At 42.1% G+C, this 17,563-nt stretch overlaps 1 protein-coding gene across 1 annotated transcript; it reads left to right on the top strand.

Annotated features, from left to right (window-relative positions):
• Window positions 1-367: 367 nt before the first annotated feature.
• Window positions 368-15,215, top strand: LOC306969881 (pannexin-3-like). The gene is made up of 7 exons (XM_079565657.1): window positions 368-476; window positions 2,299-2,494; window positions 7,236-7,378; window positions 8,734-8,948; window positions 9,707-10,085; window positions 13,786-14,158; window positions 15,026-15,215. Exons 1-7 carry the CDS (start codon window positions 453-455, stop codon window positions 15,082-15,084), a joined length of 1,389 nt encoding a protein of 462 aa, XP_079421783.1. The 5' UTR covers window positions 368-452; the 3' UTR covers window positions 15,085-15,215.
• Window positions 15,216-17,563: the final 2,348 nt, after the last annotated feature.

Genomic DNA, 17,563 nt, shown 5'->3' with positions numbered 1-17,563 from the left:
ATAGCTTACACCTATTATAATCACATTTCCACTGGTCTGTCTTAGCTTCCTTGGTGACCATTCACCATTCACGATTTTGATTTGATTTCGATGAATCTCTGCCTGACACAGCTCCTGTCCCGTACACTCTCCTCCGCTGTAGCTCCATGTCCTGGGCCTTCGCAAAAAATAACCTCCCAATGACAGAGTCGGCTAAAGCCACTGACCACAGCGGACCTGTTTGAAGTGGAACCAGCTCTGCCCCGACGTACTGGAGGTCCTCATCCCAGCCGGGGCCGTGCGGGGCGCCTCCCTGCTCCCCACATGCTCCTACTGTAATTAAACACAGACCCAAACGGGACAGTACCAGCCCTGGGTTCAGCCTCTCGCTATCCCGGGACCGCCCTGCGCACTTCAGGCAGTTCGACCACATCGACTCACAGCTCTGGAGAGAGAGAGTAAGAAGAGGATTTATGGAGAAAGTTGCATTGACAAAGGTAAGAGACTTTTCAAGGTAGTTTTGCAGGACAGATATTTCAATTGGAAGTTTAAGATGTTGTGTCTTTTGTTTTGCAACATTTAAGGTTTTTGTCTGAAGTTTGAAGAAATTGTACGTCTGAGTTTTTCTTCTGCTTGAGCAATGGTATCAAAATGTTGAGTAAAAATGAAAAGTACCTTGAAGATTAAGTTATTAACCTCTTAACCCCCACCTGAACAGGCCACATTTTGAAAAAATGTGATGAAAAAATTACAAAAATGTGATGAAAAAATTACAAAAAATAGACAAAAATCTGACGAAAAAGCGATAAAATAATGTGACGAAAAATAGGGGGAAAAAATTATAAAAAATGACAAAAATGTGATGGAAAAAATGACAAAAAACAGACAAAAATGTGATGAAAATATGACGAAAAAATTACAAAAAATAGACAAAAATCTGACGAAAAAGTGCTAAAATAATGTGACAAAAATAGGAAAAAAATGTATAAAAAATGACAAAAATGTGACGAAAAAATGACAAAAAATAGACAAAAATCTGACGAAAAAATTACAAAAAATAGACAAAAATCTGACGAAAAAGTGCTAAAATAATGTGACAAAAATAGGAAAAAAATGTATAAAAATGACAAAAATGTGACGAAAAAATTACAAAAAAGAGACAAAATGTGAAGAAAAAGAACATCTAACAAGTGACAACAACACAACAACAACACAAGGAAAAGATCTATTTACATCAGTGTTGTAGGTCTTAGCTTTCAAATGAGACATTACATTGGGTAAAGCTGAACTAGAGAAAATGCACTCAGATAAGGCGTAAGAGGTTAAAGACAATCAACATGGTTAGTTTATTTAGTTTTATGCTTTTGTTTATTACAAAAGCAGACATTTGTAAGAGTAAAACAAAGGCACTAATTACGGAGCATTTTTATAGATTGTGAACTAGCAGGCTGGATGTTGTTTGCATTACTGTGACTGTATTGCTCCATGAAACATATTTATAAACTCATTCCTGTGAAAAATTGGGATGTTAGAAATGCATTTGGAACGTTTGGAATGATATTATGCCACAAGCAGCCATTTAAACTTTACTTACAAGTTGTAAGTGGCGGCCAATCCATGCTCCCTGAACCGTTCTTTCACAATGTGAGCCCGATGAATCCTGGCATTGCCATCTTGGAATATGTCCGTGTCATCAGGGAAGAAGAAACCCATTGATGGACATTCAGGATGTTCAGGTCGTCAGATGATTCTTTGGGCCCTTGGTTTTGTACCTAGACCAGCAACAACCCCAGATCAGAACAGTTTGTTTAATCCAGGCGTTGATTTTTTTATTTTTATTTTTTTGGCCAGGCAGTGTATAATCATCACTTTTCCCTTTTCCAGAGTTCATTTCTCCAGTTTGGCTTTTCCCTAAACTAAAAGCTGCTCGACTGGTGTTTACAGCCTGTAGGCCAGAGTAACGCCTCATCTGAAAGCTAAGACCTACCAAAATAATCTAAACCTGTGGCTCCCAAAGTGGGGTCTGGGGAAGGAAATGTATATGTATTTGTTAAAATGTACCGCTGTTCAGTTTTTTAGCCTACACACTGTATGTATTCATGTTTTTTTTTATATATAAAGGTTAACCAATAAAAAAAAATTCAAGTCAAATCTAAATCATATCTGCCTCTGGGACTTTCTAACAAATCCACCTTGAATAGGGAGTTTCAGTTTACCACTCTCTCAGAAAATATCTGCAGATGTAGTTGTAATGGTCTTGTATATTCTGTTTAATTTTAATATTATGTGTTTATTTCGTATACCTTGTTTCTCTCGTAGGCCTCCTCCACCATGTCGATCGCCAAGATAGCGGCCCACGCCATGCTCCACGACGCCCTGCTGCCGGAGCAGCCCGGGCTAAACCGGGCGGCCCATCTGGAGCTGGAGCTGCCCCTGGACAAGGTCATCAAGTACGTGTCTGTGGGGCTGCCGCTCATGCTCGTGTGCATGGCCTTCGCTCGAGAGATCTCCCTGGGTACGTCCGTGTTTTTCTCAACATTGGCTTTTAAAGACGTTTCTTGACATTTATATTTATAGTTTTTACTCACCGCATTGGAGCAAAACAGGCATGTCATGCGTGATTTAATATTTCATATATCAAATGAATCACAGCTGGGAAAGGTGATTATGCTACTCGTTAGCATTAGCTGATGTTAGCATTACATTAGCTGCGCTAGCTTACCTTGATAGTTGTCTTTTATCTTCTTTCCTCTAATTTTTGGCTTGCTCTTCTGAATGTTTTCATAAATTTAGTTAAAAGGCAGTTTTTGTCCCAGGTGTTCAAAGTATTTAATAAAACTCTCGATCGGACAGGACGCTCGTTGACGTGGCGGCCATCTTGTGGCTATGGAGGCTAAAGCAACAAATACAAAACCAGGAACAACATTTTTATTGATTCAACAGAAGAGTGTGAGATACGCTCATTGTTCGGTTTCTCATTCAGGATATACTACTTTCTTTGAAATGTCTTGTTTTTTGTTGTGTTGTTTGGCCGTATTAACGTTGTTTTCTCCATTTATTCCAAGGGTTCAGTGGTTAGCATTGCGGTGAAAGTAGGAAAGAAATGTTTTATTTGATGTAAAGTCTATGGAACTGAAATAATGAAAAACAGCAAAAAGTTATCTTCTTTTCTTGCCAGATATGACATGAGGTCAGTAACAATTCTCAAAGAGTCATGAAATAAAAAATAGATAAACATTGCATTGCACTGACTTAGAAGGGCCAGTCACAAGATGGCCGCCAGAACTGCCATTCATTCCAATGTATTACTATTCACCTTACTCTGGAAGTTCGCGTGGGCGCCGCCTAGCAAACCGGCAATATGCAAGAAAAAAAAACATAAAAACTCTTTAATACCACAATCAATATTTCTGAAACTCAACAGAGAGTTACTGAACCTACTTATTTCTCAGACTCATTAGCCAAAAACTACTGCTAAAAAAGTAATATTTACTAAAGTCGCTACTTCCGGGGTTAGCGTAGATGCTACGCCGTTAGCATTATGTCCGCTAACCCGGATGTACCGATTTTGGCAAATATTACTTTAATAGCAGTAGGTTCAGCACTTTTGGCTAAAGGGCCTGATAAATAAGTAGGTTCAGTAATTCTCTGTTGAGTTTCAGAAATATTGATTGTGGTGTTAAAGAGTTTTTTGTAGTTTCTCGCACATCAGCAAACCCGGAAGTAGAGCTGTGACGTCACCAACAAATGTATAGCCATGTCCTATCTGGAATTTTATTTAAGATCCTTGTTCCTGGCTTTAGTCCAGTGTTGCGTTTAGGACCTCCCACTACCAGAGCGCTGCTTCTAATGAAATCAGAACAATACTTTAGAGACGTAGACGAACCTCAGTAGATTTTTCATTTTAATGCCGTCGTGCCTGTTTCGTCCCAGCAGTGAAATGAACCATCTGCCTGAGTCCAGACTTGAAACTGGGTGCTAGAGCAATCAGCCCGATGCTCCTGATGCTAATTTGTGCTCGCTAACGCGGCCACGCTCTAATCACGAGGCCTCCTTCTGCAATGGCTGCTCCCAAAACAACACGGCTGATTACGCTGATGTCTGAGGCTCGCACCTGGACTCTCAGACAACAATCCTGCTGCTGTAGGACGCACACGTGCAGATGCTACATGCCATTTTTCACATGTTTGTGTCTCTTTTTACATCACCTTTTGTTGTGTTATTGTTGCTTTCTTGTCACTTTTTATTGTTGCGTTTTCATCCTCGTTTTGTTGGGTATTTTGATGCTTTTTTTCAAGAAGCTTTTAGATTTGGGTAAAGCCAAATTGGAAAAAGTGTGCTCAGTTCAGATGGGACAGATCATATTTTATAAAGTTTGGCTTTACCTAAATCTAAAAGCTTCTTGGAAACAAAGACAAAAAAACAAGACAAAAATTTGGGTGAAAACGCAAAAAAAAAAGTGACAAAAACACAACAAAAAGTGGTGATGAAACCAGTGCTCCTCCCGTAACTAAAACAGTGAAGATGGCGGCCGCGACACACCAATCTTTTACCAGTGCCCTTTCTTCTGTTTTTATTACCACAATTCCAAACTGTCTTTATATATATTAAGAAATACAAAAAGTTGGAGGCTATATAGTGCACCTGAGGCAAATCACTTATAACGCCAGACTAACCATATAAATGTTGGTGTCGATAATAATTTTTGGAATATAACTCACCTTGCATCACATGAATAATCGCATTTTGAGGGACTATTTTCTAGCAGATCACTCTGCCGCTGCGTAGCTTATACAACCACGAAGCTGATGCTGCTCAAATATAAGGTCTTTTAAATGCAAAATGGTTAAAATTACTCTATCGACACAGACATTTATATGGTTAGTCTGGCGTTATAAGTGATTTGCCTCAGGTGCACTGTGGAGCGACTGTTTTTAATGCAGGCTAGCTGATACCATAGAAATGCACTAGCCTTGCATTAGCCTAGCGCCACGAAACTCTTCAAACATAAGAACTGCATGAATTACAAAAAAATAAATATCTCCAGGTACCAGCAACACTCTGGATAACTAGGAAATGAGGCCCTATGTCAAAAATCCTGAAATATCCCTTTAAGGCAGGGGCTAAGAGGTCAGTGCTGTGCCTGGACCCAACAGCATCAAAATTGGGTCTCCAAAGATACATTTTATTGGTACCTGCTTTTGATACTTTTATTTTTTCGATACCAGCAGCACCTAGACCAGGGGTGTCGAAGTCATTTGGGGCAAGTTTGCGTCACGGAGGGCCAATTTTAATCATTGCCAAAACACCGAGGGCCAAACCTCAGTAGCCTAAAGTTAAGAACCATTTTCTACAAATGCCAATGTTTTACATCTGTGGTTCTAAAGTGATCCGGCTCCGAGACCCGGCATTAACTTAATGACAAGCTGCGATCCAAATTAAACTATAATTTGTCATATATTGTATAAGATATTGTATTTACCACACATGTTTTTTATTGAACAAGCCGTGGATTTGATCCCATATTTGCATCATAATATTTCTCAAAATCATATCAGGGGCCAGAGATTCTGTGCTGGAGGGCCGGATTTGGCCCCCAGGCCTGACGTTGCCTACCCCTGACTTAAGCTCTTCATTTAGTTTCAGGATGGACAGATGAACAAAAGAGTTCCTCAATCTGACCTTATTAACGTGTGGCACACGGTAAAACCACCCTGACGGTCACAGCACATATCCGAGGTTCATTACATGGCTGGGGTCTGAAGTTATATTTTTAACCAGCCGCAATGCTGATATTATTTAAAGAGGAGGTATTATGCTTTTTTCAATCACATAGCACCAGTCTATATCACACTACAATGATGACCAAACCTTCTGTTGGTCTGTAAATGCAGTAAATTAGAATAACTGCCTTGTTTAAAATTGCTCTCTCAAAATAGCTGTAGGAATGTCTTGAAATAGGCCTCTGTCTCTTTAAGAACCTCTGAGCCTTTCCGACACGCCCCCTCCACACGCTGTCTGTGGCATCAGTGGGGAGGGGGTTCTGCTGAGGAGCAGTGGTTGGTTACTCGGCTGGTGACGAAAGCTCGGAGGCGTCTCCAGGAGGTGGGGGCGTTCCTAGGAGGACTCAGGCAAACCTATCCCTGAAATGGCTGCCATCAGAGTTTTTACAGATTACTCAAAAATACGTGAATGTGCCAAGGCAACACTTCAGGCATGTTTTGAATGAGGGAATGACATAATAACATGATGTAAAGCTTGAAAAAGTCGATTTTGCATAATACCCCCCCTTTAACAGTACCCTAGTCCTTCTAGGAGAAGTGAATAGGATTACTTAATGTAGCCACACTTCCTCAAATCCTCTCTTCCGCTTACCACCCAAACTCCCAGCGAACATGAAGCCTCACCCGTATGTTCAAAGTAAAACATCTGCCCTGCTACATTTACTCCAACACGGCCTCGCACTACACTCACTTTATACTTACTGAGCCACTATCTTTACACGCCGCACTGATTACTGACATCCCTGCTGTCCCGGAGCAGAGCAGCCGCCTATAATAAACCCACTGAAACACATCCTTGCGCTAAATTAGTGGCAGCGACTTTCTACTTTGAGAGCGAGGGCAGATGTGGGGCCGGGGCACGCCCTGCTGCCCCGTTTCGAGGGTGGGGTAACGCGGAAAATAGAGTCTGGGAGGCGGCGACTCCAGGGTGAACCAAGTATGAGGTGGGATCGTCCAAATGCGGAGCTGGCGATTTGCAAATGCCAGGCTGCTGCTCCAGAAGCCTGTGATTTGTGAAGAGAAATGTCAGGGGGAAGAGAGAGAGCGAACATGAAAACCTACGTCTTGTTTTTAGGTTTCTGACAGGAAATAAGGCTGCACTGTATGAGTAAACATGCACAGCTAAAGGGAATATAGCTTTAAAGGGGATTTTGATGCATCTGTTAAGGCTAAGCTGACTGTTTTGTTCTATTATGTTTCCACATTAAAACATAAGTGGAGTTCACTCATGAGATGCCGCTTGTGTGGGTTTTAAAGTGAAAAAGCTCCACCAGACTTATTTCTGGTCATTTTAGGACTCAATCTGCCTGACAATCCCCCCTCCCCTGTGCTCAGATATTAAGCATCATCATAAGTTCTAAGATTTTTAGAAATTATTTGACTACAACAACATTATATAACCCCAATGATTGTGATTGGGCTCAATATTTATTTATTTCAAACCGTCCTCTTGTTTGTTGTTGGCTTTTCTAGGTCCTCAGATCAGCTGCTTCCCACCGAGTAACTTCACCATCAAACAGGCCGAGTACGTGGACACGTACTGCTGGGACTCGCTCATGCACCACGAGTTCGACAGCGACGGAAACTTCGAGGAGCGCTCGCTGTGGGTGCACAAAGTGAGTGCGAAGTTCTCCTCATAGGGCTGGGTGCCGTTCAACAACACCAGTATGGTAGTTTAAAGGGACTACACGGAGTTAAACAAATAATTTTCCTCCCCCTACATGTTCCAGCCATGTCTTAATGTGTAGAATGAGCCCAGACCTGTTCACCACAACTGCCTCTAAAATCCTGCACTGTCTCTCAGAAAGGTGTCGGGTCTGAAGTGCCGTCATGCACTAGCTTGATTTAGAAGCTGCAGTTACACATATGACCTGAGGTGGCAGTAGTGAGTATAAAAATGACCATCTTGCATCTAGTCTCTTTAAGTATGACTGGTATAGAAATTATGAATGGATCAAAACTTTTATCAAAATATCAAAATTAAAAAAAAGTACATCTTTAGTGGCTAAGTTCTGACGCCTGTTGGTCCAGGGACAGCATTACAGGAAGTTTATTGTTTCAGCTCAAATGAACGATACAAATTTCAAAGAAATGTGTTTGTGTTTCTAAACTATAGCGTAGCCTTTTACGCCTGGGAGGCGCACGGTGAAATCTTCCAGCTCCAGACCTGGCTCACTAAGCGGGCTGGACATGGGCTGGACAAACACCCGTGGTCAATGGCGATGTTATGTTTTTTCCTCCAACCAGACTACCTAGACAACCTAGGAACGCCCCCACCTCCTGGAGACGCCTCCGAGCTTTCGTCACCAGCCGAGTAACCAACCACTGCTCCTCAGCAGAAACCTCTCCCCACTGATGCCACAGACAGTGTGTGGAGGGGACGCGTCGGAAAGGCTCAGAGGTTCTTAAAGAGACAGAGGCTTATTTCAAGACATTCACTACAGCCATTTTGAGAGAGACATTTCATACAAGGCAGTTATTCTAATTTACTGCATTTACAGAGCAACAGAAGGTTTGGTAATCATTGTAGTGTGATATAGACTGGTGCTATGTGATTGAAAAAAGCATAATAACCCCTCTTTAAAGATTGTAGTTTGACCTGTGAGAGCTTATAAAAGCCTATATTGAGCCTATATATACTTAAAAATAGTTCTCAAGACAAAGCGAATCTAAACAAGACTTAAAAATGCATATAACTGAAAGTATTTTATCTACACTCTTGCCTCTAACTGTAATTGATTAATTCTATGTTGATGTTTTTATTGATTGTATGGAGATGGAAAACGGATGGAAAACGTCTGACCGATGACTGATAGATAACTGTCACTCACTCCTTTGTAATAATGAAAAGCTTAAAATATAATAGTAATAAACTGTAGGAGAATCTACATCTATGGACGGAGAGGCTTTAGATGTTCCGTGATTGTTTTATGTCCCCCTCATTCGTTGGTCTCTCCCTCCTCTGCCTCAGATGTTCCCGTACTCCCTGCTGGCCATGGCGGTGCTCATGTACCTGCCCGCTCTCATCTGGAGGCAGCTGGTGATGCCCGCGCTGGGCTCAGACCTGCTCTTTGTCATCGACGAGCTGGACAAGTCGTACAACCGCTCCATCAGACTGGCCCAGAACATCCTGGACCTGCGCCAGAGCACCAAGAACCCGCTCACCTTCCAGGCCGAGCTGCAGAGGTGAGAGACGCCGGAACCTCGTCTTTCATTGGTCTACGACGCTGACGCTGAGCGAACACCCCTCCCAACCAGTTCCAGTCAGAAGGTCCTGGGTTTGATTCCTGGACCATGTGGAGTTTGCATGTTCTCCCCGTGTCTGCTCAGGTTTCCTCCGGTTTCCCCTACCACAGATCAGAATGACAAGTCTGTTTCAAAAATGACTTAAAGAGACAAAAAAGATCAAATGGAAAGTTCATTAGAGAATGGAGCTTCTGGAGCTTCTGGAGCCTGCCCCCATTTCCTTACGGCTTCAGGAAGAAGGAGGCTATAATTAGTCCATTCTTAATTTACAGTCTATGCTTGGCACAGATGTAAGCAGCCGCGCTTCTGTCAGTCGACCCCGTGGGCAACTGTGGAAACAAACATGGCTTACCCCCACCTGGAATGAATGAAAAATACCCCTCCCCTTGTGTGTGAAGCGCTTTGGAGGATTTATAAGGGTGTGAAAAGCGATATATAATCAGATTCCCTTCTCTTATTTAGCCGCTTTATGTTGTGTCACTATTTGTTGTTCCTCAAACCAGACACATGTTTTACCCAAACCCCGAATTATTCTTTGAAATCTCACCAAAATCTGCAACACCAGACCTTCCCATGCCTCTTTAACCACAGTGTGTGAAAGTTTGCCTCTCCCTCGATGACAAAGTGTGTTCTTAGCAGAATCGTGTGGTCGCGTTGGGTGACTCTGCTAACTCGTTTCCCTTTCGTGTAAACCGCAGAGCGAAGCGTAAGAGATACTTCGAGTACCCGCTGCTGGAGCGCTACATGCGGTGCAAGCAGCAGTCCTACTTCCTGGTCAGCATGCTGTTCCTGCGCGGCTTCCTGCTCCTCACCTTCATGACGGCCGCCTGCCTGTACCTGGCCTACTTCCACCTGTCCGCCTTCCTCCAGGACGAGTTCAGCTGCTTCGTGCGCTCGGGCATGCTCCGCGACCACAGCTGGATCCCCGAGCTCGTCCAGTGCAAAATGATCGGGCAGCTGGTCTTCCAGGTCATCAGCGTCGCCAACGGGGCCATCTACGTCCTGCTCGGGCCCATCGTGGTCTTCAGCCTGGTGCGGCTTTTCGTTTGGGACACGACGTTTCTCTCCGTGTACCAGGTGCGTACTGTTAAAGGGCGTACTGTTATTATGCAAAATCGACTTTTTCAAGCAAACATCATGTTTTTATGTCATTCCCTCATTAAAAACATGAAGTGTTGCCTTGGCACATTCACGTATTTTTGAGTAATCTGTAAAAACTCTGATGGCGGCCATTTTAGGGATAGGTTTGCCTGAGTCCTCCTAGGAACGCCCCCACCTCCTGGAGACGCCTCCGAGCTTTCGTCACCAGCCGAGTAACCAACCACTGCTCCTCAGCAGAACCCCCTCCCCACTGATGCCACAGACAGCGTGTGGAGGGGGCGTGTCGGAAAGGGTCAGAGGTTCTTAAAGAGACAGAGGCCTATTTCAAGACATTCACTACAGCCATTTTGAGAGAGCCATTTTATACAAGGCAGTTATTCTAATTTACTGCATTTACAGACCAACAGAAGGTTTGGTCATCATTATAGTGTGATATAGACTGGTGCTATGTGACTGAAAAAAGCATGATACCCCCTCTTTAAAGGATTAACAATGGTGTTTGAGAGGATGGATGAAGAAAAGGCAGCAGTCTGGATGTCTTATACAGGAGGAGTTTATTTACCATCGATGCGGGAGCCGGAGACATTGCGCTAGTCCTACCATTCAAGTCTGTCTATACTTCCACAGAAAAGGGATAAATACCCTCTCAGAGCGTCATACTGATACACAAACATGCAGTGACTGAGAGTCGGAGCACCACAGTCAAGGCTATGACTGTACAGCTTGACCCAGGATGATAAATAGCGATTTAATGTCATCCTCTAACACAGTGGTTCCCAAAGTGGAGGTCCCCAGATGATTTCAAGATGTAAGGAAAAGAAAATTGCTACTGTTTTTTTTGTGTGTATAACAGCATATAATTTGTGAAAACCATTCAAACGCTTAAACCAAACTGTTTAAAGGGACTATACAGAGTTTAAAAATGTTAAAATTATGTATTTTCTTCTCCCTACATGTTCCAGCCATGTCCTAATGTGTAGAAAAGGGGTAGGCAAGTTTTCTTGTCGGAGGGACGATTTTCTTTATTGTAAACAGACCGAGGGCCGAAGCCACTGATTATTAGCCCAAAGTAAACACAACACTGGAAAAATTACCATCTTAAAGGAGATCAATGACTTAAAATTGCTTGAATTGAAGTTCTTCTATGTTGAATTGAGTCTAATTTGAACTAATCCACGATACAAATGCTATAGAGCCAATGGAACAAGAATAAAACTTGAAATCAGACAAATAATTGTTTTTCACTTGAAATGACACAAAATTATCTGAATTAAGAGAATAACTACAACTAAAGGTTTAATCTCATCTAAGACGAGACCAAATCTACTCAAACCTTAGATTAAATCTGTTCATTCATGTAGATTTATGTCATTTATGTCAAGGGGCAAGTTTGCCATTTTATGCTCACTACTGCCACCTCAGGTCATAAGTGTAACTGCGGCTTCTATATTAAGCTCGTGCATGACGGCACTTCTGACACGAATTAACACCTTTTTGAGTGACAGGATTTTAGAGGCAGTTGTGGTGAACAGGTCTGAGCTCATTCTACACCAGGACTTTGTTGAAACATGTAGGGGGACGAAAATACTTAATTTTAACATTTTTAAACTCCATATAGTCTCTTTAAAACGAGAGTGCACTTCATTCAAATGCCAGTGTTGTACACAATATATGACCTCACTGGATGTATTGACAGTATTTCTACCTTTTTTTCTCCCATTTAACTCTAATAATGTTAAAAGTACTCCCTGATTTGTGTAATAATGTTTCTCAAAATCATCTTGAGGGCCAGAGGTTCTGTGCTGGAGGGCCAGATTTGACCCCCGGGCCTGACGTTGCCGACCCCTGGTGTAGAATGAGCCCCGACCTGTTCCCCACAGCTGCCTCTAAAATCCTGTCACTCAAAAAGATGTTAATTCGGGTCCGAAGTGCCGTCATGCACGAGCTTAATATAGAAGCTGCAGTTACACGTATGACCTGAGGCGGCAGTAGTGAGCATAAAATGGCAAACTTGCATCTAGCCCCTTTAAATACATATTAACTTGATATTAAAATGTTTTTTCATCCCTGAAGTAGCAAACAACGTAATAACTTTATACAATCCTGAGTTGTTTATGTGTCGTATTTTGGGGTCCCAGGAAATTAAATCAATAACACAAGGCGGCCATTAGCCTGAGGGAGGAGTAAAGACTGAGGTGTGGCGTGCTGCAAGAGCGTGAAAGCCTCTGCTTCCCCTTCGCAGCCTCTGCTCATCTCTTCCTCCCTCCCTATTAACTCCATTCACCCCACTGTGAAACAAGGGGAATATGCTAATGATCCCGCTCTGGAGCATGAACCAAACCAACCACCAGCTCGTGTATCTATGGGCACCATGTGACACTTCAACCTTTTCCTTCTAACAGTCTTGGAGCTGTAGAACTGCTTCCGTTCGAACAATGACATCTTGTGGACAAACTCTGTTACTGCGCCTTTTCATTACACAACTGAAGAACCAAAATCACTGTGCAGTCGACGATTCAAGCCGATCGCAGAAGCGCTAAAACATGGGAGCAAAATATAGTCGAAAATAACTGAACTCAAGGTGTTTTTTCTCGAATTGCCTGGTTTTTGGATTAGGTGCAGCCATTTTTTCACTAATTATGTCTGGACTCTTCGCTATTAAATGCAGTTAATTAAAGATTTTATTGCTGTTTTAAGGATTGATTATTGGAAGGAAGGAAGGAAGGAAGGAAGGAAGGAAGGAAGGAAGGAAGGAAGGAAGGAAAGGAGTGAGGGAGGGAGGGAAGAATGAAGGAAGGGAGGGGAAAGAGGAGAGAAGGGAAGGAGGGAGGATATAAGGGATGAAGGAAGAATGAAAGTGAGGAAGGGCTGGGTCCAGGGTTTAAAGAAGGGAGGGAGGGAGGAAGGAAGATAAGATAAGATAAGATAAGATAAGATAAGATAAGATAAGATAAGATAAGATAAGATAAGATAAGATAAGATAGCGTTTATTGATATCACAATGGAGAAACTTACTTGTTACATTCAGCTCTTAGAAACACTCAGGGTGAGCAAACAGGCAGGAAAGGTGAGGAAAACAAATAAACAATTAAATAGTAAATAGTGGCATCTTATATACGACTAAAGTATAGTCAGTAAATAATAAGTAAACGGACTATAACAAAAAATGATAGTCAGTGTTAGCAGTGCAGGTTTACATCATAGTGCAAGTGGTTGATAAAGTGACGCAGAAAAGGAAGGAAGGAAGGAAGGAAGGAAGGAGGGAAGGAAGGAAGGAAGGAGGGAGGGAGGGAGGGAGGGAAGGAAGGAAGGAGGGAGGGAGGGAGGGAAGGAAGGAAGGAAGGAAGGAAGGAAGGAAGGAAGGAAGGAAGGAAGGAAGGAAGGAAGGAAGGAAGGAAGGAAGGAAGGAAGGAAGGAAGAGGAAAAATAGGGATAAGGAAGGAAGGAAGGACGGAAGGAAGGAGAAAAATTGGGATAAGGAAGGAAGGAGGGATGGAAGGAAGGAAGGAAGGAAGGAAGGAAGGAAGGAAGGAAGGAAGGAAGGAAGGAAGGAAGGAAGGAAGGAAGGAAGGAAGGAAGGAAGGAAGGAAGGAGAAAAATTGGGATAAGGAAGGAAAAAGGGTTAGGGTTATGAAGTCTTCCTTCTTCATTTTATCTCTCCTCCTCTCCTCTCCAGGTTCTCCCCGCGCTGGACATCACAAACCAGCGCAAACTGGGCTGCGCTCTGAACGACCTGAACGTCCTCATGCTGTTCCTGCGCGCCAACGTGGCACACCTCAAGTCCTACGGCCAGGTGAGGGCGCTGTGCTCTCTGGCGCCCCCGCAGGTGGGCGGCGCGACGGCGGGGCAGGGCATCAACGCCATGCTGACCCAGGAGGAGCTGGAGGAGCGCGAGGAGGCGGCCAGGGAGCTGGCGGAGGAGGTGGAGGAGGCCAAGGAGGAGGGCAAGCTCGACCTGGTGGACATCATGACCATCCTGGGCGCGGCGCAGGGCAGAGTGGCCAACTGCAGCGAGCAGCGCCCCCTAGTGGAGCAGAACATGAGCCTGGGTACCACCGCACTCGTCTACACACTCAAACGCTTCCTGCTAGTGGCAGTCCTCGTCTACATCATATGGGACGTGCAGAAAATCATTAAGTGAAAGGCCGTGCTACACAAACAGACGATTTCTGATCATTAAAGACATCACCGTGCAGATAATACACATATGTTGAATGTGATGGCTGTAAGTGTTCGCCTTATTTAACCCCTTAACTCCCACCTGAACCGAGCACATTTTCTCCAGTTTGGCTTTACCCCAATCCAAAAGCTTCTGGAAAAAAGGTGAGAAATTTCGTACACAAGGCAACTCAATCCGCCAACTCAAATAGCGACAGAACTGAGACGAAAACAATGATGAAGATGTGACAAAAAAGTGAGAAAACTTAGACAAAAAACTGTCAAAAAATTGTCAAAAAACTGACAAAAATGTGACGAAAAATTGACAAAAAAATTATGACAAAATGATGAAAAACTGGCAAAAAAAGGACAAAAAAATTATGAGAAAATGATGAAAAACTGGCAAAAATGTGATAAATATTTGACAAAAAATTGACAAAAAGTGACAAAAAAATTACAAACAATTTGACAAAAAAGTTACAAAAATGAGTTGAAAACCCCCCAAAAAAATGGAAAAAAAATCTGATGAGTTTTGTAGATCTTAGCTTTCAAATGAGGCGTTACACTGGACTACAGGATTTGGGTAAAGCTGAACTGGAGAAAATGCTCTCGGTTCAGGCGGGAGTTAAGAGGTTAAACAAATGTTAACACACCTGGAGACTCTAATATTTATTTATTCCTGCCTGTATTTCTAAAAGAGCCTTTGAGTGAATAAATTGGCGCCACAAACCCCTAACTGCCGCCTCTGTCTCTTGCAGAGTCGAACCACCAGGGCTACCACGAGCTGAAGGAGACCGCGCCCTATAGTCATTACTAGGCTGCTCTGCTACGGCTCTGGCTCAGAAGAGGAGAAAAAAAGGTCTCTTTTAGAAGTACAGGCCCGCGTTGTGATGTTGTTGGACTGGAGGACGGTGGGTTTAGATGTGAGAAGTCGGTAGAGGGGAAAAAGTAAGTTTTATGTGATGATGGACCAACCCGTGCGTTTTCAGAAGAAAGGATTTGTTGTGTGGACTTTTTACAAGCTATGGCAGAGGTTCTCAAACCTTTTAAAGACAAGCACCACCTCTTAAAATATTCACTATTATTATGAAAGATCAGTGTATGTTACAGACCGTATTGTAAATCTGTTTATTTTAACCTCTTAACTCCCGCCTGAACCGAGAGGATCTTTTTCCTCACGTCATCAGATTTTTTTACATCATTTTTTTGTTGGGTGTTAAACTCATTTTTTGTCATTTTTTTTGTCATTTTTTTGTCATTTTTTTGTCAAATTTTGTAATTTTTTTTGGCAAATTTTTGTCATTTTTTGTCACATTTTTGTCTTTTTTTTTGTTTTGTTTTTCATTTTTTTGGGTCAAATTTTTGGTCAAATTTTAATCACATTTTTGTTATTTTTTCGTCAATTTTTTAGCATTTTTTTGTCATGTTTTTCTCACATTTTTGTCATTTTTTTGGTCTTTTTTTTGTCCAATTTTGTAATTTTTTTGTCCATTTTTTGTCATTTTTTTTGTCAAGTTTTTGTCAATTTCTTGTGACATTTTTGTGACATTTTTGCCATTTTTTCATCAATTTTTCGTCACTTTTTTGTCAACGTTTTCTCACTTTTTTGTCACATTGTTTTCGTCATCATTGTTTTCGTCTCAGTTTTGTTGCATTTTCACATCTATTTTCCAGAAGCTTTTGGACTGGGGTAAAGCCAAACTGGAGAAAATGTGCTCGGTTCAGGTGGGAGTTAAGGGGTTAATGTTTCTCTCTCTTGAAACTTTCATCTTTTTAAGTGTATTCCATTCAAATTACTCGTGGATTCAACCATGTCTAATAAATATTGTGTGTGAAGACTGTTATTTCTTCTTCTTTTGTTTTTATCACAGTTACTTCCGAAATCTTAAAGGCCCTGTACGCTTCACACTCACATCAGCCCCATTTCGACGGGACCAGACCGGAACGGACCGGAGCGGTTTGAAGGCGTCTCCACTGCCAAAAGTGAACTGCTCCAAACCGCTCCAGTCCCAAACCACTTCAGCCATGGGGTCTGGAGCGGTTTGCAAACGAGACCGGTTTGGGGGGAAAGGGGAGGGGGGCTTGTAACCTCTCTGATTGGTCAGGCGATGTGGATGTGTGAAATAAACATTCGTCCTTTGGTCTGTTCTCCTCGGATTCTCATTCAGGGCTCTATCTCAGACCCTGCGCTCACAGAAACAGGCAGGTGCCTTTTAGCCCCGCCTACTTTTTGTAGCTGAGCGGAGGAGACGAGAGGGGAGGGGCGCACATCTTGTAAGTCCTTTATTATTCCCCAGAGCCTCTTTGATTAAAATGGATGTTAAATGCAAAGAAAAGTTTTTTTTTATTGTAAAAATATTAAGGCTGTCAATAGATTAATTTTTTTTATCGCGATTAATCGCACTTGTGAAATGCGATTAATTGTGATTAATCGCAGTTAATTTCTTATATTCTTAATTTCTTATATTTTTTCTAATAATTATATTCATTTTTTATGTTTTTATGTTTTATCCAACATAAAACACTTACATTTAAAGCATGTGATTACTGATTGCACATTTCATTGACCAAATCCACAGTTTCATATTTATGTGAGAAGCCCAACAGCTGAGAACCGGGATCTTCAGCCATTTCTGAAGATCCCGGGATTGATAACTCACTTTTTAGAGACATTTTCTTTTGTGCTGAACCTTTAGGACAGAAACTGCAAACTTTTAGGTTCATGAAATAGAACATAAGGACAAAATATATATATGTTTTTGTTGAAATAGGATGATTAAATTAATCGCGATTAATTTAATTAATCGCAATTAATTATTTTTGCGATTAATTTGATTAATCGCGATTAATGTTGACAGCCCTAAAAAATATATTTTTTGTCCCCGAGCGCCGGCCCAAGCTGGCAGCTCACTGCTCCTACAGGTCACTCCAGCGGCATTGAGGATGGGTCAAATGCAGAGAATGAATTTCCCTACGGGGATTAATAAAGTATAACTTAACTTAACTTTTCATCGCAACTTTTGGAAAAATGGCCCGCGAAATCAGGCGTTTACCCAGAAACAATCACAAAAAATGCCCGTGAAATCCTGGAGGGACTGGCCAATAGTCAGCTTGCATATTCAAAGTTTCTTTCTCTTCACAAGGCTCTATCACTGGTTCACAGAAAATATAGGCATTTTTTTCCCATCTCTACTTACAGCCTATGCCTGATTTTGATGTGAAATCACAGTTTTCCCACACATTGTTTCTTATTGCCCAAATAAGAGGAGCGAGGCCTTGTATCTCCCACTTTTATT

Source organism: Gobius niger (genome assembly GCF_951799975.1).
Source record: "Gobius niger genome assembly, chromosome: 11".
Classification (NCBI taxonomy): Eukaryota; Metazoa; Chordata; class Actinopteri; order Gobiiformes; family Gobiidae; genus Gobius; species Gobius niger.
The sequence above is the reverse complement of the archived record's forward strand: the minus strand, read 5'-3'. Positions and strand labels throughout refer to the sequence as shown.

Bases quoted from the DNA above. Each gene is read 5' to 3' on its own strand.
- LOC306969881 (XM_079565657.1), top strand. From the start codon at position 453: ATGGAGAAAGTTGCATTGACAAAG. The intron at 10,086-13,785 runs GTGCGTACTGTT...TCTCCTCTCCAG, and splicing joins CGTTTCTCTCCGTGTACCAG to GTTCTCCCCGCGCTGGACAT. The intron at 14,159-15,025 runs GTACCACCGCAC...TGTCTCTTGCAG, and splicing joins GGAGCAGAACATGAGCCTGG to AGTCGAACCACCAGGGCTAC.